Raw genomic sequence first — 26286 nt, forward strand, 5'->3', positions numbered from 1 at the left:
CTTCCCAGCTGTTCTCTAGATCCATGCTGTTTCTTTCTTTGTAACTTGTGGGAACTGAGTTTTTTATTTAACTCTGGCAGGAAGTGGTTTTCCTCTTAATAGAATTTGCAAACACCTGAGAGAGTTTTTGTGGGTTATTGCTCACAGGAATATTTAGCTCATTTGTGCTCATATCAACTTAATAATGCACCTTAGAAAAATCCTTCTATAAAACCTGGGGTTTTCTAAAGTTCATCTCCTATCTGGTTTTGCAGATTTATGTTACTACATGTTGTACATAATGTATTTGCTTAAAGCAGGATTGCCTTGGACTGTCTAACCCATACTTGTAAAAAGTGGTCTTTGACACTGTCCTGCATGGCATCCTTGTCTCTAAACTGGCGAGGCACAGATGTAATGTTTAGAGCACTCAGTTGATAAAGAACTGGCTGTATGGTCGCACTCAAAGAGTTGTGGTGAACAGCTCAATGTCCAAGCTCAGATCAGTGACCAAGTGGAGATCCTCAGGTCGGTGTTGTGACTGGCACTGATCAGCATTGTTGATGATATGCACAGCGGCATCAAGCCCTTGCAGCAAGTTTGCCAATGACACCAAGCTGTGTGTTGGGTCAACATGCTGGAGGGAAGGGATGGGTTCCACAGGGACCTGGACAAGCTGGAGAGGTGGCGCCATGCAGACCTTCTGGAGTTCAACAAGGCCAAGTGCAAGGTCCTGTCCCTGCATTGGGGCAATCCCAGCACAAACACAGGCTGGGGGAAACTGGATGAAGCAGCCTGAGGAGAAGGACTTGGGGAGCTGGTTGATGAGAAGCTCCCCATGACCCAGCTTCAGTGTGTGCTTGAGCCCAGAACCGCCCCCCGTGTGCTGGGCTGCACCCCCAGAGCTTGAGCAGCAGCTCAGGGAGGGGATCCTGCCCCTCTGCTGTGCTCTGGGGAGACCCCCCCTGCAGCCCTGATCCAGCTCTGGGGCAGCAGCACAAGAGGGACGTGGAGCTGTTGGAGCGAGGCCAGAGGAGGCCATGGAGATGCTGCAAGGGCTGGAGCAGCTCTGCTCTGGAGCCAGGCTGAGAGAGCTGGGCTGGGGCAGCCTGGAGAAGAGAAGGCTCCTGAAGGGGAGACCTTAGAGCAGCTCCAGTGCCTAAAGGGGCTGCAGGAAACCTGGAGAGGGGCTTGGGACAAGGGCCTGTAGGGACAGGCCAAGGGGAATGGCTTGAACCTGCCCGAGGGGAGACTGAGCTGAGCTCTTAGGCAGAAGCTCTTCCCTGTGAGGGTGCTGAGGCGCTGGCACAGGGTGCCCAGACAAAGGTGCAGATGCAACTTTAAGGTTCCTTCCACCCAAAACCATTGTGTGATTTTATATGAATACTGTCTAAATGAATGTAATACTTGAAACGTGGCACATGTGCATATTTAGGATTGTATTTTTATTACAGTTCTACCTGATTGTGCTCAATATAATTACCTGTTACCAGACTGACTTTTTTTTCCTCAAATGCTTATGACTTGCTTTCTGTTTTAATATTTATTTTTCTGAATTAGTTCTGATCTGATGCTGTAAATGAAATGGAAATAATATTATTCTATATGCAATTCTTATGGCTTTCTGGTTAGTAGTTCCTTTCAATCTTTCACTGCTGCCAGACTGCATGTTTTCAGTGAACATCCCTTACACAATTGTAATAGAATTGGTACAATTATCTGTTCCATTCCTAATTTAATAGACCAATGAGTTTGATACAGATTGCTCAGTGAAGTTATAATGGATATGTTGTATGGAGGTACCATGTTTTACAGTAGGGAAAACAAATTTCTGGAGGTCTGACTAGTCAGTGTGCATCTGCCTCAAGTTCTGAATCCTTCAGCAAATGGAACCAAACCGATGGCCCTACACACTTGATTTGTTTTTCTTTAGCCTTGCCCAGTGTGCACAGAGCAGATCTCTATTCCAGTCATTGTCCCTTGCATCTCCCTGTTTGAGAGATTTGAAATGATAATAAAGAGCCAATTACAAGTAGTACTACTCACAGTCTCTTAAGTTATAGCTGCATGGGCTGTTTCAAACAAATGAGCTGCTGTAAATGTGATGGCTTTTCCTTTCTTTCCCCTAAATCAATAGCATGTACAACCTGCAGAAGTCAGATTGCTCATTTTGGAAAACATCCTTTTAAATCCAGCGTACGACGTTTATCTTCTGGTAGGAACATCAGTTCAGTACAGAGTTCAGACAGTCAGGCAAGGGAAGATCACAGGTTGGTTCTGGTCTCTTTTCTTTCTTTGTTTTTTATTAATGCTTTGTGTGAATTTTTAATGCTGAGGAAGTTTTAACTGTGTTTAAACTGCTTTGTTAATGTGTAACGTCACATGTTGATAGGGCCGTACAGTTTCTTCTGTCAAAACCCCCATGGTTTAAAGGATATACTCTTGCAAATTTGTCAAGGATGTGAAGGTGAGGGTAGCTTAGATCAGGAGCTACCACTGTCAGTTCAGATGTCCTCATGTGCTTCACATTGCCTGAGAAACTGTGTCTGGCTTTCTTAGTTAAATCCAATTTAGGTTAGTAACTTTTCTAACAGAAATGTTTTCTTCACAAATGGATTTGCTCCACTGCTACACACTTGGGTTTGCTGGGTTTATCTCCAGTTCAAAGTGTGGGAGTCTGTAATTAGGTGCTTCCAAAGAGCTTGTGCTGGGAATGACTTGTCTTTTTTTCTTTTTTTTTTAAGGACTTGAGGTAGGAAATACTTTGCTAGGCTGGCAGACAAGGTCAGTGCAGCAGCTCATAGTGCACTGTGGAGCAGCAGTAGCTCTGCAAAGTAATTTGACCACTTCAGAAGCTGGTCATGAATTGGATGTTAGGTCTAAGCAATGGGATAATAGTGGGGAATTGCAGCGTCAAAGAAGCTAGGTGATAAGCTCATTATCCGAGTGTAGTGTTGATGTAAGCACAGATACGCTCTTTTTAGAAGACATTAAATATACTGATTTAATGTTGCACTAGGCAGCAGTAAAAATTCATCAGCAATAATTAGCATCATCCAAGCACTGCCACACTTCCTGTTATTGTTCCGTGTGTTGTCTTGTTTTATGCACAGAATTACGGATGCCGTCAGATCAGTATGAGCTGCAGCTACAGAACAACATGCCAGGTCCTGAGGGAGATGCCTCATGGCCAGTTGCCAAGTTGGACCAGGCAAGCTCAGTTGTAACTGCAGTGCGACGGGGACAAACTAACCTCGTACTGGGGCACAAGAGTATCCTTCTCAGGTGATGCTTTTCTAGCCACATCTTTGTGGCAGAAGATAAAACTTCGCCCTTTGTAGCAAAACAAGATAAAATTAACCACAATTTCATCAGTGGTCTTGAAAATCAGGGCCACCTGATGGAGCAGTAGACAGCAGCAGTGATGTGAATTCAGTGTCAACAGAGCTGCCTGGTGCCTTGAAATGTTGTAAGAAATTAGGTTGGCAAAAGAGCACTTAAATCATGTCTGTTCCCCTCAGTCTATGTGGAAATGTGATGGGGCTTTATTTATAGATATTTTCTAGTGTCATCTCTCTGAACTACTCACTGTCTTTCAGGGTAGTGTTTATTTATTTATTTATGCATTTATTTTCAGTGTATGATTAGCTTTAAATATCCAAAGATGCACAATGTGCCCCAGGAGCGTGCTGGTCTTGACTTCTTTCAAAACTTTTCTGTTCCTTTACTGAGACTTCAGGTATTCGCATGCAGGGGGTTTCCAGGCTGCCAAACAGCACTGTCTACGTTGTGGATCCTGGGTATTTAGGTTGGTACTGGCTGCAGCTTTCCTGATTGCTCTGAATAATGTCTTGCCTTGTGTTTCTGTTGGTGTTTCTCTTTGTGTGTATATATGCTTCCAAGTCTCATACTGTTGTTCAGAGAAAAGTAACTTTATTCATAAAAGTCGCTCAATGTAAAATAGGTTTAGGAGTAAATGCTTCTTTCTTTTCTTTCATCTTTGTGCTCAGCAGCTGAAGACAATGAATGTGCATCTTCAGAGTGCGGGCACCAGAAGCAAAATGCTTATATCCATTATGTCAAGAGCCTGATGGCTTGTGCTGTTCAATATTTCCTGTTTTGTAGGATTTACAATTCAACCATGTGACAGATGGGTCCTAGAAACAGGGAGACTTTATGAAATTACAATTGAAGTGCATGATAAATCAAGCAATAAGGTGTATTTATCTGATGTAAGTTGAAATGTTGATATACTTCTGAGTGTCTTTCTCCTAAATGCTGTCTTTCTTTGAAATAAGTTGAGCAGCTTCTGATTTACATTGAGATAGGACATTTGAAAGCATCTTGTTTCTTGCCTTTTCCTTTTTTCTCACTGTTTTGTTGATTTTTTTAAAATAAAGTACTGTGGGTGATTCATGTGATTCTCCTAGGAAGGAGGGTTGAGACTTACTCAGCCTGGAGAAGAGAAGGCTCCAGGGAGACTGTAGAGCAGCTCCAGTGCCTAAAGGGGCTGCAGGAAACCTGGAGAGGGGCTTGGGACAAGGGCCTGTAGGGACAGGCCAAGGGGAATGGCTTTAACCTGCCCGAGGGGAGACTGAGCTGAGCTCTTAGGCAGAAGCTCTTCCCTGTGAGGGTGCTGAGGCGCTGGCACAGGGTGCCCAGAGAAGCTGTGGCTGCCCCATCCCTGGCAGTGTTCAAGGCCAGGTTGGACACAGGGGCTTGGAGCAAGCTGCTCCAGTGGAAGGTGTCCCTGCCTGTTCCAGGGTTTTGGAACTGGATGAGCTTTAAGGGCCCTTCCAACCCAAACCAGTCTGGGATTATGTGGTTCCATGTGAAAATGCCCATTGGCATTTAAGTGCTGTAGGAAAAACCAGAAGAAGTCGGACAGTGACTTCGAACATAGAACTCAGGCATTGCACTAGGAACGGCAAACAGGTGTTACTGCCGGGAGCAGTAGTCCTTCCAACAGAATATTGTCATGCCTAGAGGTAGTCTAGAGGTAGGTGTAAGGCAGTCTTGTGAGGAAGTGCCTGCTTCAACTGATCATGGGGAGAGCTTTGGGGGTTAGCATTTAAGCACTTCGCTGTTTGGTAGTTCAGTAAGAGGAATTCTTGGTACCAGGCACCAAACAGTGACCTTTAAAAAAAATAAATCAACAAACCCCTCCCTTCCCCCCCAGGTTAAATAGTTAATTTGCAAGCAGCAAAACTTTATTAAATCAGTGCTTTTCAGAATATCAGGTTTCTGGGAATGTTATTTTATTTGCACTTTTTTGCTTCCTGAGATCCAGATCTGAGTTCCAGCTACTGTGGCAGTATATTCGCACATTCTTCCCTTTTTGCTTTCTTAAGAATGCCAAAATTAACTATTGCAAAATACAGGTTATTTAGTAGTAAAAATAATGGTAATTTTCATGTTAAATTACAAGTTGCTGATAATTTAAATATGTAAATATTTTCTGTGGAGTTGATGTCTAAAATATGTAATCTTATTGAACAGCTGGAACTTGCATAGAGAAAAATTCTTACTCAGCTTCAGATAAGTTTCCTTGAACTCTGTTACTAAACAATTGTTCTCACTGATGTGTTGCTAATACGTTTCTGGCTGGTTGTACAGCATCACTGTCAGTTACCTCGGACAATATCTATTGAATGTTCTGGTTTTAGAGTATCAGAATTAATGCAGAGCTGCCCAAAGAATATTTTGAGGTGCTGAAGTCATCTCTGAATGGATCGTATCATTATGTGAAAGCAATAAAGAAGGGTCAGACTGTTCTCAATGCTGCACTGACATCAGTAGTGGATCAGGTAAGTTCTTGTAGTAATTCCTCTGCTTTACTTGGTAGGCCTAAAAATAATATACTTGTGCAGTAGTGACCTAATAGCGACATAGTAAAAGGAAACCTGGGAGTTACATGGGTCTAAGTTGTCTTTGTTTAAACAGAATCAAATTCTAAAATCCTTACTTCAGGAAAACTGCCAATTAAGTGAACAGCGGATTTGCTTAAGTAAAGATACTGGGATTCTGCTACGGAGCATGTGGCAAATGCCTGTGAAAGCAGTGTTGCACAGCACTGATTTGTTTTTTCATGGCAGCTAGTAATGTTGGCACATTTCATTTCCCTGTGCTGGTGCAAAGGTCCTCTCACAGTCCCTGAGTGAATTTTACAATTTATTGTGGTAGGATCATCAGTGTCATACCCTGGCCTGCTCTGCATTCAGTTACATTTGGAAGGTTTCTATCATTTGGTAGTGATGTTAAATGCTGGAGTGAACATCTGCCAAATGTATCAGCCTGCAAATTAATGTTCATTAGCTTTGTGCTAGTTGGGCAGGCTGCTGAATGTATGGATAACCAGGGCACGTGCTGTGCAAGTGATGGGCTTTGCTTGGAATGGGGAAAAGTTTAGCACTTCAACCCATTTGCTGTGAAATAGCTTTAGTGACTCCCTGCGTAGGATTTAGTAGATCCTTTTATCTGACAAGCCATGCTCAGTCTCATGTCAGAGAGGTACTCTTGGATGAAGTGAGGGTGGCTGCAGCTGTTAAAAGTGTCCCTTCAGAGCTCCAGTAAGAAACTGTGTGTTGTGCCAGAGGGTCGTGGTATTACAATGACAGCAAAGTGGTAAAGGCCAGTGTTACGGGATGAGCTGAGGAATGGGTCTGTTAGGCTGAGTTTTGTCTGCATTGCAGAATGAGCAAAGAGTAAATGCAGGTGTGGAGTTACCGAATTAGTTCCTGAGACAGAGTCTCAAAAACTGGGAGTAGGGAAAGAGTGTATTTCTTATTGCTGTTTGCCATTAAAATTAATGCAGGCGCCTGTATCTCCATAGGAATACTACTCAATACGATAGCACACTTTGCTTCCATGAGCTATTTGCTCACAAGTAAGTGTTCATAAGGGACTCGAAATAGTTGCTTTCCTTTCTCTCTATTTTTTGACAACTTGTCTGTATATCAGGACTAAACATTAATTCCAATAAGCCTTCTAGTGTCATTTATTATACTGTGCTCTTGCTTTCTGTAGGATGGAGGCGTTCATACATTACCAGTTCCAGTGAAAAGCCAACAAGATGTTGAAATATATGCTCCCATAGTTCTTTCCCCCAGCATTTTGACGTTTCCTTGGCAGCCCAAAGCAGGAGTTTACCAGTACACCATACAGGTATGCCAAAGAAGTTTCAACTTCAGGAAGTATTCCTCAAGCAGGCGCAGGGAGGCCTGTAACCACTTCTGCAGAGTTGATGTTGGGTACTTCAGGCACAGTGATAACCAAAAGTTTTCCTGGAGAGATGGTGGTTTATGTTAGTTGTAGAACTTAATGTCTGCTTTGAAAAAAGCACACAAGAAACCAATGAACATACAAACCCCACTGACATTCACCTCTTGTCTTTCATTCACTTCCATTCTCCCTCATGCATGCACTGGACACAGACACACAGAGTGGTTTGGAATTACAAAAACATCTTAGGTACAAAACTTCCTAGTAATAACTGAAGGCCACTATTTACTGTAAACGGATGGAAGTGTGGGTGAAGTATCAGGGTGAAGTGATGCAGAAAGGGCATGACAAGATGAAAGATCATCTCCCTTTCAACCTGTGATATTAGTATCCTTCACTTGCCACACATCTCATGCTTTTAATGAAAAGTTAGGAGGCAGAGGTCACAGCTTCATTTACAGTGTGCCCTTCCTCAGAACTTTTTTAGACTTTTGTCTGACATTTCTTATGTGTGTCTTTGCTCCCATCGTGCCAGTCCTTCCATATGCTTCATGAGTATAGGCTGGCTGGAGAAAAAAACATTGTGCTTCATGGCCCAGACTCTTATCCCAGTACAATGATACCCAGACCCTGCACTTCACTGTTTTCATGTACAGTCCTCACCACTCCCTTTTAGCACAAGGTAGTGCTGAGTTTTGGCTCTGTCTTAAGTAAACAGGATACAAAAAGAGGTAGTGGGACACCTGGTGTCTGAAGTAAAGTGAAGTGAATCTTGTAAGGATAAAGTTGCATTCTCTAGTGTAAATTTGGAGGTAGCGCCAGTGAGTTCAGCGTTGTCATCTGTACCTTTAATTTCTGTGGGATGAGAGTTTCATTCAGTTCGTGCTATACCCAACCACACCAGCAGAGTGTGGTAAAAATTCTAAGTACAAAACCACATTTTCAGTACTTCATCCTAACTGCTGCTCGAGTTTTAAGGGAGGGTAAATATGTTTTCCTGTCTCGCCTTATCTTGCATATATCATATCTCACTAGAGAGCATTTCTTCATGTTACACCAGTAAATTCTTTTGGATTCTTACTTTACTGTCATGTTTTTCATTAAAAACATGCATTTTTTTACCCCAACATTTAGATTAGTTTGTGTTTACTGAAGCCGAGAACATTTTCCCACTCTGCTGGTTCAAGAGCACTAGTGCTTGTTTACTACAATAGCACACAGCCTGACTGGTGTTCCTGCTGGTAGGCTGCTGTGTGCCTCCTGCTTGACAGCTCTTGAGTCAGGCTATTTTAAATTGGTGAATAGACTTCTTTTCTGAAAACAAGTTGAAGGAGATTTTTGCATCTAGCCAAATTTTTTTTGTAGCTGAAGTAACTCCTTCCAGATGGTGTCAGAATGACTTTCAGGTTTTACTTTGTCAGCTGGTTTTTCTTGCTGGTTGCTTTGTCCATATTCGTGCTAATAGGATGGCTTCCTATTGCAAGTAAAAAAAGGAAAGAAAAAAGTATTAAAGGACATTTCCTTCCTGCCTTGCTTCCTTCCCTACATTAGAGAAGTGTCATCTTTGAGAAGTTAAGGATTAGAGAAGAGATTCAGAGCAGCCTTCTGGAGGGAAGGACTTGGGGGTGCTGGTCGATGAGAAAATGAACATGAGCCGGCTTCAGTGTGCACTTGCAGCCCAGAAAGCAACCGTATCCAGGGCTGCATCAAAAGGAGCGTGACCAGCAGGTCGAAGGAGGTGATCCTGCCCCTTTATTCTGCTCTCGTGAGACCTCACCTGGAGTATTGTGTGCAGTTCTGGTGTCCTCAACATAAAAAGGACATGGAGCTGTTGGAATAAGTCCAGAGGAGGCCACGAGGATGATCAGGGGACTGGAGCACCTCCTGTATGAAGACAGGCTGAGAAAGTTGGGGCTGTTCATCCTGGAGAAGAGAAGGCTGCGTGGAGACCTCATAGCAGCCTTCCAGTATCTGAAGAGGGCATATAGGGATGCTGGGGATGGACTCTTCATTAGGGACTGTAGTGACAGGACAAGGGGTAACAGGTTAAAACTGAAACAGGGGAAGTTTAGGCTGGATATAAGGGAGAAGTTCTTTAAGGGTGGTGAGGCACTGGGATGGGTTGCCCGGGGAGGTTGTGAACGCTCCATCCCTGGCAGTGTTCAAGGCCAGGCTGGACAGAGCCTTGGATGACATCGTTTAGTGTGAGGTGTCCCTGCCCATGGCAGGGGGGTTGGAACTGGATGATGTTAAGGTCCTTTCCAACCCTAACTATTCTATAATTCTATGTGGAGGTTATTTTTTCCTAGTGAGGGCATCACTGTCACTGGTAGCAGTTTGTGGCGTTCAGCTAATAGGCTTTGGATACTTTGGGTAATGATTAGACTGAATAGAAGCTGTTTTACCCTTTCTCTCCACAGTACAAAGTGAGTGCTGGAGAGAAAAATGTACTAATGAATGCCTCTGCTTTGTGTGGCAATGAGATATGACTCCATAGAATTATTAGCAGTTGAGTATTTCTATTTGCAGTTTTCTGCTCACTTCCCTGTTTTAATTGAAAATATCTTTACAAACATTCTGAACTTTTACATTCCTTAAACATTTCTCACCTCATCTCGTGTAACTCCTTCTGTCACACACAATTACCTCTTTATCCACTGTATCCTCTGCTCGTTCTGTGCTCAGGCTGTGCACATGCTTATGGGAAGGAGAAAGAGAAAGGACTGTCTTTCTGATATGTCCCTCCTCTCCTCCCCACGTAAAAGTTATTTGCTGAATTCCTGCATAATTTAGATTTATTCTCTACACTGTCCTTCTGCACAAGATTTATCATCTTGTTCAGTTTAATTATGAAATGGTTAGAGCATATGCTGAGGAAGTTAAATTAAAATAATACTTGTAAACATAAAATTGCTCCCATGTTCACCCTGGTTTTACTCTGTTGGAACTTCGAAATCTCTTTTAGGGTGTGAAAGCCTTAATTCTTTAAACTTGCTTTAAAAACGCATTATTCTCAGTATACAGCTCTGCACCGTATTTGTCTCAACAGACACTTCCTATAGCTCACAATAATGATGTTTAAAACCTGTACATTTTGCAGCATTGCAATGATAATGTTTCTTCAGTCACTAGTATTGCACATTGTGGAGGACAGTACTCTGCTTGTGTGGGCAAAATGGGTTTTTTGCCCTTCATGAAACGTGAACCTGCAACAGATATTACCCCATTCTGACTGCTGGGGGCTCATACACTGGGTATTATAATTTGTCTCTATTGATGTGGACCTTAAGATCAAGTAACCAGTTTTTACCATTTTGTAGAATAATTACACTCACTTAAGCTCTTGTAATCATGAAACAGCTCTTCAGGTGCTGGGAACTCTAGGGAGAGGATGGGGCTTGCTTTCTTGTTGTTTTGGGGTTTTGTTATGGGAATCTGCATAATAATCCTGAGCTCCTAAATTTGGCAGTTACTGAGTCCTTCCTTGCCAAGCTGATGTGGAAGTGTATCCTGTCTATATTGCAGACCCTTGCAGTGCTTACAGCAAGAGTTGGCAATTTCTGTATGTGCCTATTGCTTATTCTGTGGCTGATCATTGCTGGAGCAGGATGGTCTTTGAATAGCTGCAAGTAGAGATGCTGATTTTCAGCAAAAAGATGCAAAGCCAAGAAGAGAATGACTTCTTTTTCTTCCCTCCTCTTGCCTTATTCCTTCCCCTGCCTCCCATCTTCTTTTCTCCTCCCTTTATGTCCCTTAACAGTCCCCATTGAAAGAGGTGAGTAGGTACAGAATGTCCGCTTAGCAGCTCTGAGCCCCCAAATGAGCACTTTGGCTGTCAGAAACAGGGAACAGTGGGAGTTTCCAGCAGTACGATAACCACATGTGCCAGGCCTCTGGTGTGCTGATGTGGGAAATGCTCTGCTGACTCAGAGCACTATCAATCCCAGGGAGTTGTGAGCTTCAGACTTCTGCAGGTGGGGGAGAGATATGTGGGTTAGCAGCACTGGTGAGCATGGAGGATACGTATGTGAAGAAAGCTGAAATTAAACTGAATGAAGGGTAATAATCTCCTCATCTCTTAGTTCACCTTGCTTATTTGAAAGTTCTGAGGTGTTCTTTTGTTTGTACTTCCTCAGTAGCAACATTATTGTTGCTCAGTGTGTCCCTGCTGTTCATGCGAGATAAAGTCTTGACAGCTAAGGAGTGTGAGAACCATATATTTCATAAAATACTTGAAAGATTTCTCTCTGTGTTCTAGGCTCATGGTGGAAGTGGAAATTTCAGCTGGACCTGTTCTAACCAGGCAGTTGCTACAGTGAGTGCCAAAGGAGTAATGACAACTGGAAGTGATATTGGCGTCAGTGTTATTCGGGCAACAGATCTTCAGAATTTGATACATCATGGAGAAATGAAGGTAAAATTCTTCTTTTCCCTGGTCACTCTTGAGCGTGGCTTTTGGAAACAGTGAAGAAGCTGACCATGCCATAGGCATTCCCCTTTCCACAATGTTCCTGAGAGGTTTCCCTTTCTGCCCATGGCAGGTTTGGTCATCAGTTTCAGAGGTTGTGCCTCAGGGATTCAGGCTCTCTGCACTGCACTAACTTTACTCCCAGTTTTGCCCCTTCCTGATTTTCTTGATGAGTCTTTTTCTTGTTGAAAACTGAGCACCCAAAGGAAATAGCAATTTAGTACTGGCCTGGCCAAAACTAACAGTGTATTCTGCATGGTTAAGAGGTGGGTGTTTTCCCTCAGTACAAAAGGATGACAGATACTATCAAGATGTGCAAGGTTGTTCCTGCCTAGAGAAGTGACTGGAATGGAAACAGTGCCACATAATGATTCTAACTACCAAAGCTGGCCAAGAAAAAAGGAATGTTTTAAGGAAAATAGGAGAAAATGGGAATGGAAAACACGTCTCCCAGGAGGGATTTTATGGTCTCTATGCAAGCCATACCCTGTTCTTATGGACTGGTCAGGGTGATCAGTGTGTGGTATGGAAGAAGAAAATACAGGAACAGTGTATGTAATGGCCACACAAGGAAGTGTGTGCAAAGGCAGGTGAAGAAGCTGCACTGGTTAAAGACACTAAATCTACTCTTTTACATAGTTTTCTCTAGAATCTTACTGATTTGAAAATACCTCCTTGTGTCCTTTGAACACAAATATTTTTCCTTAATGAAACTGTGTCAGTGCTTACTGACAGCTCTGTCAAGCTGTTAAAATCTGCCAGACCTCTAACATCATGGAATAGAAACTAAAAAGAAGTACTACTGTGATCTATGTTCGCTACTGTGAAGTTGCAGTACTTTGATAACTTCACAAACTGAGGCATTTTAATCTGTGCTCTAACTCTGTGCCTTTTGCAAAGACCCTAAACATTGGAATGGAAACCTGACAGAGAACTGTAGAAACCCAGAATGGTTTGGGTTGGAAAAGCCCTTAAAGCTTACCCAGTTGCAACCCCCTGGAACGGGCAGGGACACCTTCTGCTAGAGCAGGTTGCTCCAAGCCCCTGTGTCCAACCTGGCCTTGAACACTGCCAGGGATGGGGCAGCCACAGCTCCTCTGGGCACCCTGTGCCAGCGCCTCAGCACGCTCGCAGTGAGAGGAAACTCGCTCCTGACCTCAGCAAAACCAAGCAATGGTGTCCTGAGCAAGTGTGATTCACCTTGGAGCCGGCAGCTGTGCGCGTCTAACGGCATGGTCATAAATGAAATTGGTGTGTTTATGCCAAGCGGATGCTGTTGGGGCTGGCAAACAACCTCCCTGTGGCTGAGGCTTTAGAAAGGTGATGCTCGTTGTTTCTGAGGGGTCAGAGATGTTGGTTTAGGAAGTGTGTCTTGCAAGCCCTGGGCAGCTCACCTTCCCTCCAGGATATGTGCCTGTTATTTAGCAGCTGGTGGGAAACAAGCAGGTTGCATCAAACATGCACACTTCAGCTATACAAAATACCTCCTCATCTCCAAGCATTCCCATGTGTAGCACTGCCTGTCGTTGTACTGCACTGTTGTTGCACCAAAGTCCCTTTTGACAAGAGTGTTGAAAAATGTGTTTGGTCAAGACTGCCAAGCCTGTCCCATAATGAAGAGAGTGTGATGGAAGCAGGTATCTCCATGATTTTTAAGTAATTATGTTTTGGGAAGGATATTTCTAACCAAATTTTACTTAAAACAGCTGCATCTACTAATGCTGGGGCTTTTGAGGGGCAAATTAGCTTAGGTTTTGTGCTCTAGAATATTTGTCAGTTCTACCAACTGGATTTGAGGGGTACTAAACTGCATGTTTAAAATAACAAATGCTTAAAATAATGAGACAAATTAAAGCTTATGTGGAATTTAGTTCACAGGCTTGCTCTGGAATTATTCTCTGGACAGCCCAGGATGCTGCTTTTTAACAGTCTGACAATTGCCAGCTACCAGGAATGAAGATTTTTCAGTGAAAACTTCTTATCCTCAAACAGAAGTCAAAGCCTGAAGACAGAAAAAAGGCTTCTCTCCATGTGAGCTTTCAGAGCAGTGTATTGCACAATCTGAATAGGTTATTTTTGAATGCCTTTGTGCTCATGTTAGGAATTGCATTCTTTGTCAAGTAACTCTGCAGAGTTCCATTTACTGACCTCAGTGAGCAAGTCTTTGGAATAGTTACCTATGTTTCACAAGGATTAGAGATTTAACTCTGTACCATATGGTTCAGTAGCCTATCCTGAAGCTATTTGCAGATGGTTAGGAAGTTAAGATATTGCAAATGAAAAGCTTTGATCGTGATTGTTATGAAATACGCAGTTAGGCTGTGGTGGATTCTTTATTATTATTAGTGGAAAAAGCAGCAAATTGGAATACAAATGATATATTGAAGGCTTGTTCAACATATCAGCTATATCAGCATGGAAGATCTATTTCTCCTGGTCTTATTTCTGAAAGTAATCCTTTTGGTTTCAGTGGTACGTCTTACGTAAAGGTTACTTGTTCAAGCAGAAGGCTGCTAGAGGAGGCAGTAGATACTTGTTCACTTATTTTAGATTTCTGCTGTATTACTATGAGGACCGTGGATCCCTGGGCACCTTTACCCATGCTTTGCAACAGAAATGTAAGGAAGAGAAAGGAAAAAAAAAGAAAAGCCGTTGAGGAAATGCTCTAGTGGAAGGTGTCCCTGGCCGTGGCAGAGGCTGGAACTGGATGAGCTGTAAGGTCCTTTCCAACTGAAACCAGGATTCTGTGAAATTCAAGTTATGAGTTCCAGTAATCTCTGCAGACCTGCTGCTGTGAGTGGTGGGGCTGAGACCCTTGCCGACTCCCTCAGGTCTAGCCCAAACAGGCTGTAGAAGTCCTGCTAGATCTGTCCCAGTTGGTTACACTGCCTCCTGAGATACCACACAACTTAGTCCACACTTCAACAAACAGAAGAGAGAATTATAGAAGTAGCAGTAAAAAGATCACCAAGCTAATGTGAACTTGGACTGCTGTGGGAAAAGAGCACTGAACTAGCAGCAAGCTTTTCTTGGCCCTTTCTGAGATCTTCCTGCAGCTGAATCTGAGCAGGATTGTTTCCAGCCATCACAGGGAAGTCAGCAGCTGGGAGAAGTAGGAATAATTGAAATAAGGAGAGCATGAAGTCTGTTTTTCCCTGGTACCTTTTTGTGGAGTTGTGTTCATACATCTGTCCTGTGCTTCTTTCTTCCTTCAGGTGTACGTAACTGAACCTACTGGGATGGAGTTCACACCCTGTCAAGTTGAAGTATACGTTGGCCAAATATTGGAGCTGCCCCTGAAGATGAGTGGCCTGATGGATGTTGACAAGGGTGTGATAGTCCCACTGAGTGACTGCTCACACTTCGATCTAGCTGTGGAAGTAGAAAACCCCAGTGTGTTCAGGCCACTTCAAGGTGAGCTCACCCCCTCCTTGTCTGGAAAGTTAAAGTAAGATGTTACAAAGTCACGCACCTCCTTTGAATCCCGGTTTCAATTGCTGTGTACAGCATTCCCACAGAGGAGCTTACCTGCAGAGTTGCAAATCAGAGTACTTTTCTTTCAAAGGTGTATTTACCTTTCTATCCAGAACTTCCCTTGGATATTTTTGACATTCTGGGGGACTCTGAAAGCATTTTGGCAGTTATTTTGTTGGATAATGTGTAGTTTTTGATATGTCTTTCTACTGGTTTAGTATTTTTAACATGCCTCTGTAATAGAGCTGATGGGTTTTCTTATGAGGGGTCCATGTATATTGTGTTTTGAGGTAGCGTTGGAAGACCTACAAGAACAGTAAGATTAATAACTGCTTTGCTCAAATTGCCAGCAGTACTTTCAGTGCTAGAAAGACACTGCATTCCTTGCTCACAAGGAACTAAGACAATCAGCTGCTTAAATTTTGCCAAAGCTCTGTTATTGTTCAGCTCATTGCTTTAAGAACTGCCTCTTGTCAGGTTTAAGAGTGTGGAGTGTGCGTGTGACATTTAAAGATTGCCATTAATGCTGCTGGGCTAAGTAGACACTGAGCAACATGCTTGTTCCTGTCTCTGTTGGATTCAGTGTGTTACTCAGACGTACCATGATTTTTTTCAAAGTGTGTCTTGTATGGAAGCTCTTTCCTGTGCTGTTGAGCCAGTAAAACCGATCTGCATTGGACCATCTGTTTGCATGAGAGGCAGCTATTGGAAATGTCACTCTGTAGTGTGCTGTTGTACTGTTTATTTTGAAAACAGAAAGAACAGACCCCTCCCAAACCCCTGAAATGGCCTTTTAAGTAAGCAGAGGAATTTCATAAAAGTACTCTCAGCTGGAGAAATGACCTGTTGCCTACAGTTCAAGTTGTTCTGTGCAAGAAAGCTTGTCTAAGCAGTGTGGCTTATTTGTGCTTCATTACAAGCCAGTTTCACTTTAGAACAGCAAGATGGAAATATTCCGTAAGAGACAGAAGTTACACTGGCTTGTACCACAGTGAAAACTCATGTCTTGTTTAGGCCAGTGTGAAAATAAAGAAGTTTGTAAGATGTGGATACTTTGGTAAGTGTTGGGTTTGAGATGAAAGACAGTAGTGAACATTTTTACCTGTCTAGTTGGAGAACAGATCTCTGCTGACTTCTGGTGGAAACACTTTTGTTGAGAGAAGCCACCTTGGACTTGCATTAAAATACTTGGGCATTTCTCTCCAAATATGTATTGATGTATTTTTAATTTATCTGACAGGAAGGCTTCAGGCAACTGCTGATTTTTGTAGTGGAGTCAAAGTGAAAGCTGAAACTCAAGGATACACAACCCTTACGGTCAGCGACACTCATGGTCACGTCCACCTCAGTGCCAGCATCATCATTGCTGCTTATCTACCATTAAAAGTAAGTCTGGTTTCACTGTTCTTAAAGCAATCCATCACTTAAAATGCTTTTAAATGACAAGGAGCAAGTTGATATTATGTAATGAGTGTGTTTAAAAACTGAGGTGTGAAAAATTTTATGGACTGTTCTGAGGAATTGTGTTTTAACCCTTTCTCGGTGGAGCATATATACAATAGAGTTTGACTGCACGGACTCTGCAGGCCCCAGCTGTAGAGGAGCAAGTTGTGTGATAGCAAACTCACAGGTTCCTCTGAAGTGGCAAATGAAGTGGCAAATGAATGAGAAGAGTCACAGTTGCCATCATGTGGAGAAACGTGAAGGATAGCAGGAAAGTAGCAATAGGAGGGTAGCAGTAGGGTAGCAATAGGAGTCAACCTCATCTGAGTGAGGATGTGAATCCTGTTCCGCACAGCACATCTGAATTACTAAATTGTTTTTCAGCAGACTCTAGATGAGGGAGAATTATGTGAGACTCAAGTAATTTCTTTGGTGACTGTCCATTTGAACTGATTAACAATTGGCTTAGTAAGGTGATAAGATGGTAGTCACAATTCTGTGTCCATAATGTCAAAAGGAAGCAGGCCTGGTTTATGATTTCTGCTTCATAGTATAAAGCTATTTGTTTTGCATAAAGGCAAAGTTGGCTTGCCTGTATGGTTGTAAAAGTACGAATGGGGAAAGTTATTTCACTGTTGGGCAGTTCACTAAAGAAAACAGGAAGAACCAACCTTGAGTACAGGGTGACCATATGGAAATATGAGACAAATAACTTATGTTACCCTCATCTTCAGAGACCTAGCACTGAATTTGCAAAGCTAAACTAAAACATTTGGCCATCGCTTCTCCCCCCCCCATCTAGGAGATAAGCTTGTGCAAATCATACAAATTCATGAGTATAAAGATGATTTTGCTTTTTAAATATGCTTTTCTATTAAATATTTTAAATAGCTGAGGAATTATTTGAAGATGCTGAGACATCCTAAGCTATTATTGGCAGCAATGTGAGAGGCATAGTCCTCTTAATTAGGAATTTTTCATAGGTAGGTATCATTCACATTTATTAGCAAAGCCCCTTGAGGTGTTGTAGCACTGCTTGCCAGCTATAAAGTGAAATAATTCTGGGGTACTTGACAGAGCCAGGACATGGTGACATGGGGGGGGCGGGAGATTAAGTGCACTTTGAAAGAAAAATAAAATAATCTTTTCCCTCCTTTCTGTAGAATGAAATGCTTGTGATGTCCAGGAATGGAAGGCAGCATCTTTCCATTGGAGAGCTATTTAAAACCATAATAGGATAACATAACAAGTGGGAGAAAGATGAGCAGGAGTGAAAGGGCAGGCAGACTCTTGAGACTAAATCTCATAGTTTTTACCTTTATATTACAGATAGAACTAGGGAGTAAATGGGAGGATGGAGTGATTTATGCTAGCTCTTTCCTTCTCTCTTTCTACCAAAATGCACCTAGGGAAGGATTTGAACCATCCTGTATTTTAGCTGCTATTTCCTTCTTACTAAACACCTAAGTAATATAATGATGTGGAACACAAACTACAAATGGTTACGGTGTATGAAACTGTCAAGTTAATTTCTGTGATGATGAACAGCACTGTCTGTGCTGGTGATACACGTCAATGTAGAATTTGTCGTAGAGGTTTAAAGTAAAACTTGTGCAGGGGAGTAATTACATGAACAGAACTGCCAGAGAGGGCACTGTCAAGTGAAAATAAAACTTGTCGTTATTTTGTTCATTTGAAGTACTGTCTACGTAAAAAATGTAGTAGAATACTATCCAAGTGTGCTCCGAAGAATAGATTAAGGGTCTTCCTCTTGCTGTAGTTCTTCCTGAAAAGGTGGTGATGAGAATGTAGGTAAAACTTTTCTCTGGATCTGCAGGTTCCATTGAATGTGACCCAGCTGAGCAGAATTCCCTGCAGGTGATGCTGGTTATTTTGGTGCAACTGCTCTTGAATATCCATGCTTACAAAGCGCAGTGTGGGAAAACTGGTGGCCTAATGAGAGTAACATAGGTAGCTCTTCCATTAAGAAGTTTCTTTTGCAAAGTACAACCAAGCTGCATGTAAATAGAATCATTAATTTGTAATTAATTCATTCATTACAGGCCATCGATCCTCTGACTGTTGCTTTAGTGACTTTGGGTTCCTCTAAAGATATGTTATTTGAAGGAGGACCTAGACCATGGGTACAAGAACCTTCAAAGTTCTTCAGGAATGTCACTGCTGAGGATACAGAAAGTGTTGGTCTGTCTTTATTTGGACCTCCTACGTCTCGAAATAACATCCAGCATCGGGTTAGAGTGTCTTGCAGAAGCCTGGGGGAGCAAGTAAGTGCCAGAAGGCATCTGTATTGCCTTCCATCAAGCACCAAGCTGAGGCAGTTGGGAACAGGCTTCAGACAGATTTATGATATCATATACCTTTCATGTAACAAGTAGTTCTTATTATAAGGCAGTGAAGAACTTGGGTAAGTACATTGTTTATACAGGTTTTAGAGTGAGCATTTCACAACATTATGTTACAAAGTGGTTTATGATGGGTTTATTGCAGTATAAAGCCAAGTCACAGAAACCTTATGTCGTAGAATGCATTAAACAGCCTAATAAGTGCAGCTTCAGTTTGCATAAATAAGATGATAGTAGAAAGTTTCTGCAGTAAACTGACTACTGCCTGCCCTGCTCCTCTTAACCAAGTTACCTTCCAGTGTAATTCTGTTTATTCAGACAAATGACAGCCATATGAATTTACTGCTCTGATATTTGTGCAGTCATTGTGTTAATGGCTGTAGTAATTTTCTACCTGGTCTTGTTTTCTCTGACACGCAGAAGTGATTTATCCTGCTTTACTCACCCTGGCCAGTATATAAAGCATTTTGCTTTGATTTAATGTTTTTCTCCTGTAATTCTGCAAGGCCCAAGAGTTTTGGTGTAGCTGCCAAATTGCTTAACTGATCTCCTTAGTGGACACTGTGCAAAACATAGCTACTTCTGTAAGTGCAAATCGTAAGTGTGTGGCTTTGGCTGGTACCAGTGCATACGTGAGTAAGGCAAGTAAAGGAGCTACTTCTGTCTGCTGGGATGGGCTTCTCTGCGCTGTTAGCCACTTTGTTTTGCTGAAAGCTGAAAAAGGAATGTAAATTAAACAGAAGATGTTTTTAAACCCCCTGAGGTGACTATAAATATTGTCTTTGGGCTGTTGTATTCTCACTCTGTGAGAAAAACACCTGCCTGTTAGGTTTTTAAATTACTAAAGATTTGTTGTTTATTACTATCAAACTTCATTTAAATGTGAATACCTAGGAAAAGTTCCCAGGAGTAGTACTTTGGTAATGGTATAGAACTGTTCTTGAAATATGCACCTCCTTTTACATCTTCCCGTGTCCTAATGGTGCTGTAAATTTCCAAGAGTCATAATTTTGCTTGCTCATTCTGAGATCAATGAAACAGAGCATGCCTGAACTCAGTATTCTTTTCTCCTTCCTCACTTGCCTGTTTTCATACTTGTACAGATTATCATCTTAAAGGTTGGAAACAACCCCACAGTCACCAACCCTTTTCCAGCTGTTGGGTCTGCTGCAGTGAAGTTCGTCTGTGCTGTCCCTTCCCGACTCACTTTGACTCCTGTTTATAGAAGTCCTCAGCTTGATCTCTCCTGCCCCTTGCTACAACAAAACAGACAAGTGGTAAGCCTGAGAACAGACAGGAAAAGAGTGTATTCTTGTACTTTAAAAAGCAGCATTCGGACCTCTCCATGCAGAATAGGCATCTGACTGCTGAAAAGGTAGCAGTAGCTGGTGTGGTGGGCTATGCTGTCTGCTTTGGCAGAGAGCAGGCCGAACTGGGGCTTCCTATGGTGATCATTCAATCATATTTATAAAGGAACCTATCAAAAACCAGGAGCATATGTAAAAAGCATTTGGATGCTTTGACGAGGCCTTGGGTAATATCGTTTAGAGCGAGGTGTCTCTGCCCATGGCAGGGGGGTTGGAACTTGATGATCTTAAGGTCCTTTCCAACCCTAACTATTCTATGATTCTATGGTGGCTTCCTATAAATGTGTCACTGTGAGGAAGCCCTTAATGAAAAAGAAATTTATCTCAAGAAAAGCTTCTGTTTCTGAAGAAAGTACTTTTCTCTGTACCACTCCATTCTGATCGTAACTTTCTACTGAGTACAGACATATTTTATCATATATGTATTGTTATATGAGTGTACATTTGTGTGTGTGATTAGTAAGGGCACAAACACTGCTGATGTGAAGATACCTGTGTAAGCCTGTGCAGTGAGTGTTGTTCCATGACATCAAATGTATTCAGCTTTGCAAGTCTGAGTCATAGTAAATGGATGATGCATATGTGTAAATTGTCAAGCAGAAAGAACTTTCTTCTTTACCCTGATAAGCGCTGTCACATATTGGCTGATGAGTAAACTGTGTGTTCTGTCATGTTAATATTACCAAGCAAATCTAAAAGCCATCCTAATTCCATAAAACTGCAATGTGGTGAATCATTGTTGGTGAATCATTTAAGTAACTTCTGTGTAATGACAAGATAAGGAGGAGATTTTGCGCACTGTAAGTCACTTCAGAGCTCACCTGTTTCTCTAGCTCTGTTGGGTGTCAGTTAGACCACATTAGTACATGGCTATTGCTAATGGATTTCATGAGGTGAGCACTGGAATTTATCTTCTGACAAAAGTGGCTGTTTTCAGCATTTGTATGAAGTCCAAAGACAGCATAATTAAACTGAGTGCTTCCGTTTTTGTTCTAAGGTAATTCACTGGCTAAAGAAATTCCCACCCCCAAAAAAACCCTTGCAGTTGAAGTACAGCTTAATGACTTTGCATTTATGGCTCATTTTAAAGACCATTACTCATGTAATGAATGTTACAATAGATCTCATGGAACTTGGCATGCTTTTTTTTTTTTTCTTTTAGTGATTACAATATCCTCCTGTATCTGTTCAGTTCAAAGTATTCATTCTTTTTCAGGTTCCTGTTTCAAATCACCGCCCTCCAGTTTTGGATTTGGCTGCATATGACCAACAGGGCAGTAGATTTGATAACTTCAGCTCTCTCAGTGTTACCTGGGAATCATCAAAACCATCCTTAGCTAATATTGAGCCTGATATGCCAATGGAGCTGACTCTGAAAGAAGATGGAAATGGTCAAAAGAGAATGCATGGTATGAATTAGTTTAAACCCAAGCGTTTCTTGATGTGAAGAAGGTCAGGATTAAATCTATTTGGTAATGTCTGAGCTTGATCAAAGAAATTAATGTAACCCACAGTCATATTTCATCTTATCCTCAACATGTGTTTAAGAGTGCGCTCTTCAGGGGAAAAAGAAGAAGGGGAGTCAGGGAGAGCAAACTGAGCCCAATGGCTAGAGCCTTCCTTCAGAGAGAACGTCTTTGGATATGGATTGATAATGGAAGAGAATGATAATGGAAGAGATTAACAGTGTACATTTCACCTTTTTCTTCTCCATAATCAGATTTCTTTAACTTTTTGTTTGGTTCTAGGCTTACAAACTATTGCAGTTCATCATGAGTCTGGAACAGCCACCATTTCTGCAGCTGCAGCAGAATACCAGCAGTCCCATCTCCAGGCAGCGAAAGTCAAAACACAGGTACCCAGAACTCTCTTTGCTGCTGACATTTTCCTCTGATGCTTAGTGCAGGGTGTCCCTATGGATTTATTTCTTCAGTGCATAGTAATATAAAAATAAAGCAGCTCCATAGCCGATTCTGAAGACAGATCCATGCTACCATGTTTCCGTGGTGTTCCTGCGCTCCTCTGTGCTCTGTGCTGCTGTCTATATCAAATACATTAAATTCCTCTTTTTTTTTTTTTTTTCCTTTTCATGTTAAACCAGCTGGGCAGGGGGATTACAAAGAATTGTTTCAGCTGGGTTTGTTTCCATTTAGGTTTTTTAACAGAGTGGTGGATCTGCTGCTTGTCCTTCGCTAAAGCAGGCATGTGCTTAGTGCAGCTGTCACTGGGGAAGGTGAATGTGTTATTTTCACTGCAAAACCAGGTAGAAAGGTTCTGCATGAGCAAAGCAAAAGCTGGCTAATATCCTGATGGACCATGAGTAAAATCTGGGTTCTGACTAATACTTTTTTTTTACTTGGTCTCATGTTGATCTTACAGAAGAGAGAGATGACTGATACGTACAGTGCCAGCTCTAAGTCTAGGCTCTACTATAAGTCATTAGCCACTCCCCGGAATACTTGAGTTTGTAGGTACTCAGCATAGGGAAGAACAACAAGAAGCAGTGATGATGAGAAAGAAGGCAGATGTAAACAGATGGCAATTTTCTGTTTTGGTCACTTTATCTAATTGAATATAAAGGCATGTTTCAGCCTATGGAACAACCTGACTTGCAAAGTAACTAGCTCTTCATCTATCCTGCTACACTACACTGAAGCTCTGTTTCATTTGGTTAAGCAGGACTTAAGTGGATTTTGACTATATGTGGTTCTAAATGATGTGCCGTGGAAACAGAGGCAAAGAGTAAAATATGGAGCTAGAGGTTACAGTATTATTAATTTCAAGTAGGATGGGCACTAGTAATGGAAAACATCCCATGCCCTAGATTTCTATCAGTATGTCTGAGTTTGGTATGGTCAGTATGTCTGGATGGCCAATGTCTTTGGAAGATGATCTGTATTGCCAGTGGGTTCTTGTCTTGTCAGCAAGGTTTCCAGTCTGTTCTTGTTGGGGAGCATGTTGTAGGTGCATTTCCACTGAATAATTTGACTTAGTTAAAATTAGGGATGCAGTTTCCTTGCCAGCGAAGATGCTTGGTTCTGTATCTTTTTTCTCTTGAGAGAGGTTCTGCAATGAACTAGATCAAGTTCTGAGCAATTTGCTCTAGTTCAAGATATTCGTGTTCAATACAGTGGGGTTGGTACTAGATGAGCTTTGAAGGTCCCTTCCAACCCTAACTGTTCTATGATTCTATGCATCATTTCATAATTCACTGTGCAAAGCTTTATTAAACTAACAGTCACTGTTCTTTCTTACATTTAGAGATTATTAGAAAAGTGAATTCTCTAAACTTTGCCTCTAGTTCAGAGGAGTTTATTGCATTTCAGAGTGGGATACATACATGTGAAATGGCACCAGTGCTCTTTTAAGTTCTAGTCTCTGTGTTTAAGTTCAGGAGGAATCTGTTTAATAGCTGGAGAGTAGTTGTAAATACCACTTCTGCTACAGTTACATAGGTTCATGTGTTGTTTCTTTAAATGAGATCATTTGCTTGTTTCCAAAGCATTGGAACTGGGCTGCTATATTCTGCTTTCAATCCTGTCCATACTTATTTCCATTTCTGTCTGTAAGAGGTAGGAAAATCTAATAGATGGTATATTAAGATGTCTTGGTCATGGTTGCATGTTTATGTGGAGCATCCTATTATGTCATTAGGGAAAGATGACAAGCTACTACATCAAGGAAGCAATTCTACTAATTAGGTGAAATGGGTACATAATACTAACTTCCTCTACAAAAACATTTTCCATTTCTAAGATAATGTTGTTATGAGTGAATGATTAAACTTGCATCTGGTCCAATGTTTATTTGCTTACACTTAAGGAAGAATTTCTTTTGGTGGCCTGCTAGGAAGAATCTGAAAGAGATGAACATGAAGTAGAAGAAAACATTCTGTCTCTACACTGTATTATTTTTGTATGAACCCACAGCATGTCTCTGAGTTCATCCCCTGTCTGTTGTGTCAGACTTGATAAACTGAATTTGCTGCATCTCTTAAGGCACTGGCCTTTGTCTTGGTCAGAGCTGCAGAGTACCAGAGCGTGTGCTGTGTATGACCGTACGTCTAGCAGCTGAGCCGATTACTAGGTCTTGTAGATGTTTTATTAGCATAAACTGCCCCAGCTCTGGCTCTCTGCTCATCTGCTTTCAGCACCCTTCCCTGCATATGCAAGAGGCTTGCCCTGTTTTCTGACTCCCAGTGTTTGCTGTAATAGCTAGAATTGTTTCTTTCAGAATGAACGTCTTCTACCACTTTCTGCCACTATTGAACTCATGCTAGTTGAAGATGTAAAAGTAAGCCCTACTGATGTCTCCATTTACAATCACGCTGACATTCAGGTAAGGAATTATTCTGGTGCTTTTTAAATGCAGGGAGAAAAAGGTCAAAATATTGTACGATATGTGTAAGGATGCCAGTTTTAGCAATGTAATAGAAAGCTACAGTCTAATTTTGGATGCTTTTCTGGTTTTGCAGGCAGAACTTTTCATCAAAGAAGGTTCTGGGTACTTTTTCATTAATACTAGTGTTCCAAACATTGTAAGAGTGACTCATGAAGAAACTCAAGGTATTGCTTTGGTGAGTGAAATATTTTGTTACTTTATATCTTTTTGGCAGTCTGAAAATCATGCTGCAATTTCGTCACTATCGGTCCTTTAAAAGTACATGCAGATGGAGAGGAAATAGCTGAATCTTGAGTGAATTTCTTTGTCACAGTCAAGCTTCAGGCAGGGGATCTTTGCATTGGTAATTTCAGGTGTAGGAAATTGTTTCACTGCAGTGTTGTGATGAGAGTCCAGAGGAGGCCATAGAGATGCTGGGAGAGCTGGAGCAGCTCTGCTCTGGAGCCAGGCTGAGAGAGCTGGGCTGGGTCAGCCTGGAGAAGAGAAGGCTCCTGAAGGAGAGACCTTAGAGCAGCTCCCAGTGAGCTGAGCTCTTAGGCAGAAGCTCTTCCCTGTGAGGGTGCTGAGGCACTGGCACAGGGTGCCCAGAGAAGCTGTGGCTGCCCCATCCCTGGCAGTGTTCAAGGCCAGGTTGGACAAAGGGGCTTGGAGCAAGCTGCTCTAGTGGAAGGTGTCCCTGCCTGTGGCAGGGTTTTGGAACTGGATGAGCTTTTAAGGTCCCTTCCAACCCAAACCAGTCTGGGATTGTATACTCTGTACAAGATAAAGCCAGTACCAAGCTATTCTTTACCCATTTTGCAGTATAATGTTCCTGATTTCATAAACACGAAATGAAAAATCATGTGGCAGAATTATTCAGAAGTGATTAGTTGGTTTCTAGAATGATATCAGAATATTTATTATAGGACAGTCCTTCTGAAACCTTCAGATTCTTCTTCTATTGGCATTTCAGGATATTTTGCTGTCACAATATTTTATCCTGATTTTCAGAATAAGTACCTATTAAAGAGTTTATATCTGATCTTCTTCTTACTAAGTTTTTTATGCTTTTTTTACACTGGGAGATGAAGCTAAACTGTGTTTAGTTCCAGGCTGATGCCATGGCAGTTATCAGTGGAGTCAAGTCAATACAGGATGGTTTGATAGTAAACTATTCTGAGAAACTAAATTCAAGCTCTGTAGAGCAGCGATTCTCAGACTTTGTACTGGGGCTGCCAAGAATAAATTCTGTACCCCTTACTTTGTTTTTCACACTGGAGCTTTTCTGGATATGGGTGATAGAATGACTAGTGGTAAACAGTGCAATAGACTGTACACTGGGGAGCTACTGGACACTGAATAGGAGATAAGAACAGAAGAGGTGGCTGGGACAGAAGCAGTAGTCCTGCTTCCCCTTCCTGCTCTCCACTCCTGTAGCTTCTTTCCTCTGGTTTCTCATCTCAAACTGAGCTCCATCACATCTTCCTCCCAGTGGTCATGCTGCCTGCCTCCTCCTGGCCACATCCCTTCTCTGCTTTCCATACTGTGTGCTAATATATGCCCCCAGCACCTGTATTAGTCACCTGCTTTG

At 42.0% G+C, this 26286-nt stretch overlaps 2 protein-coding genes across 2 annotated transcripts in view; one reads left to right on the forward strand and one right to left on the reverse strand.

Moving 5' to 3' along the window:
- HDAC11 (histone deacetylase 11) overlaps window positions 1–26286 on the reverse strand; it is a 656323-nt gene that overhangs the window by 72799 nt on the left and 557238 nt on the right. The gene's annotated exons all lie outside the window — the stretch shown is intronic.
- NUP210 (nucleoporin 210) overlaps window positions 1–26286 on the forward strand; it is a 66157-nt gene that overhangs the window by 17334 nt on the left and 22537 nt on the right. The window contains exons 6-20 of the mRNA XM_061357813.1: window positions 2117–2249; window positions 3093–3251; window positions 3719–3787; window positions 4105–4211; window positions 5646–5786; window positions 7006–7143; window positions 11459–11614; window positions 14884–15082; window positions 16383–16528; window positions 18649–18870; window positions 20052–20225; window positions 21532–21724; window positions 22064–22170; window positions 24549–24653; window positions 24790–24891. Coding sequence (XP_061213797.1) covers window positions 2117–2249; window positions 3093–3251; window positions 3719–3787; window positions 4105–4211; window positions 5646–5786; window positions 7006–7143; window positions 11459–11614; window positions 14884–15082; window positions 16383–16528; window positions 18649–18870; window positions 20052–20225; window positions 21532–21724; window positions 22064–22170; window positions 24549–24653; window positions 24790–24891 — 2151 coding nt within the window. The remainder of the gene's footprint in view (window positions 1–2116; window positions 2250–3092; window positions 3252–3718; window positions 3788–4104; window positions 4212–5645; window positions 5787–7005; window positions 7144–11458; window positions 11615–14883; window positions 15083–16382; window positions 16529–18648; window positions 18871–20051; window positions 20226–21531; window positions 21725–22063; window positions 22171–24548; window positions 24654–24789; window positions 24892–26286) is intronic.

Source organism: Neopsephotus bourkii, unplaced genomic scaffold (genome assembly GCF_033783945.1).
Source record: "Neopsephotus bourkii isolate Nb327-2 ecotype Australia unplaced genomic scaffold, CSIRO-AGI_Nbou_v1 NB_923, whole genome shotgun sequence".
Taxonomy (NCBI): Eukaryota; Metazoa; Chordata; class Aves; order Psittaciformes; family Psittacidae; genus Neopsephotus; species Neopsephotus bourkii.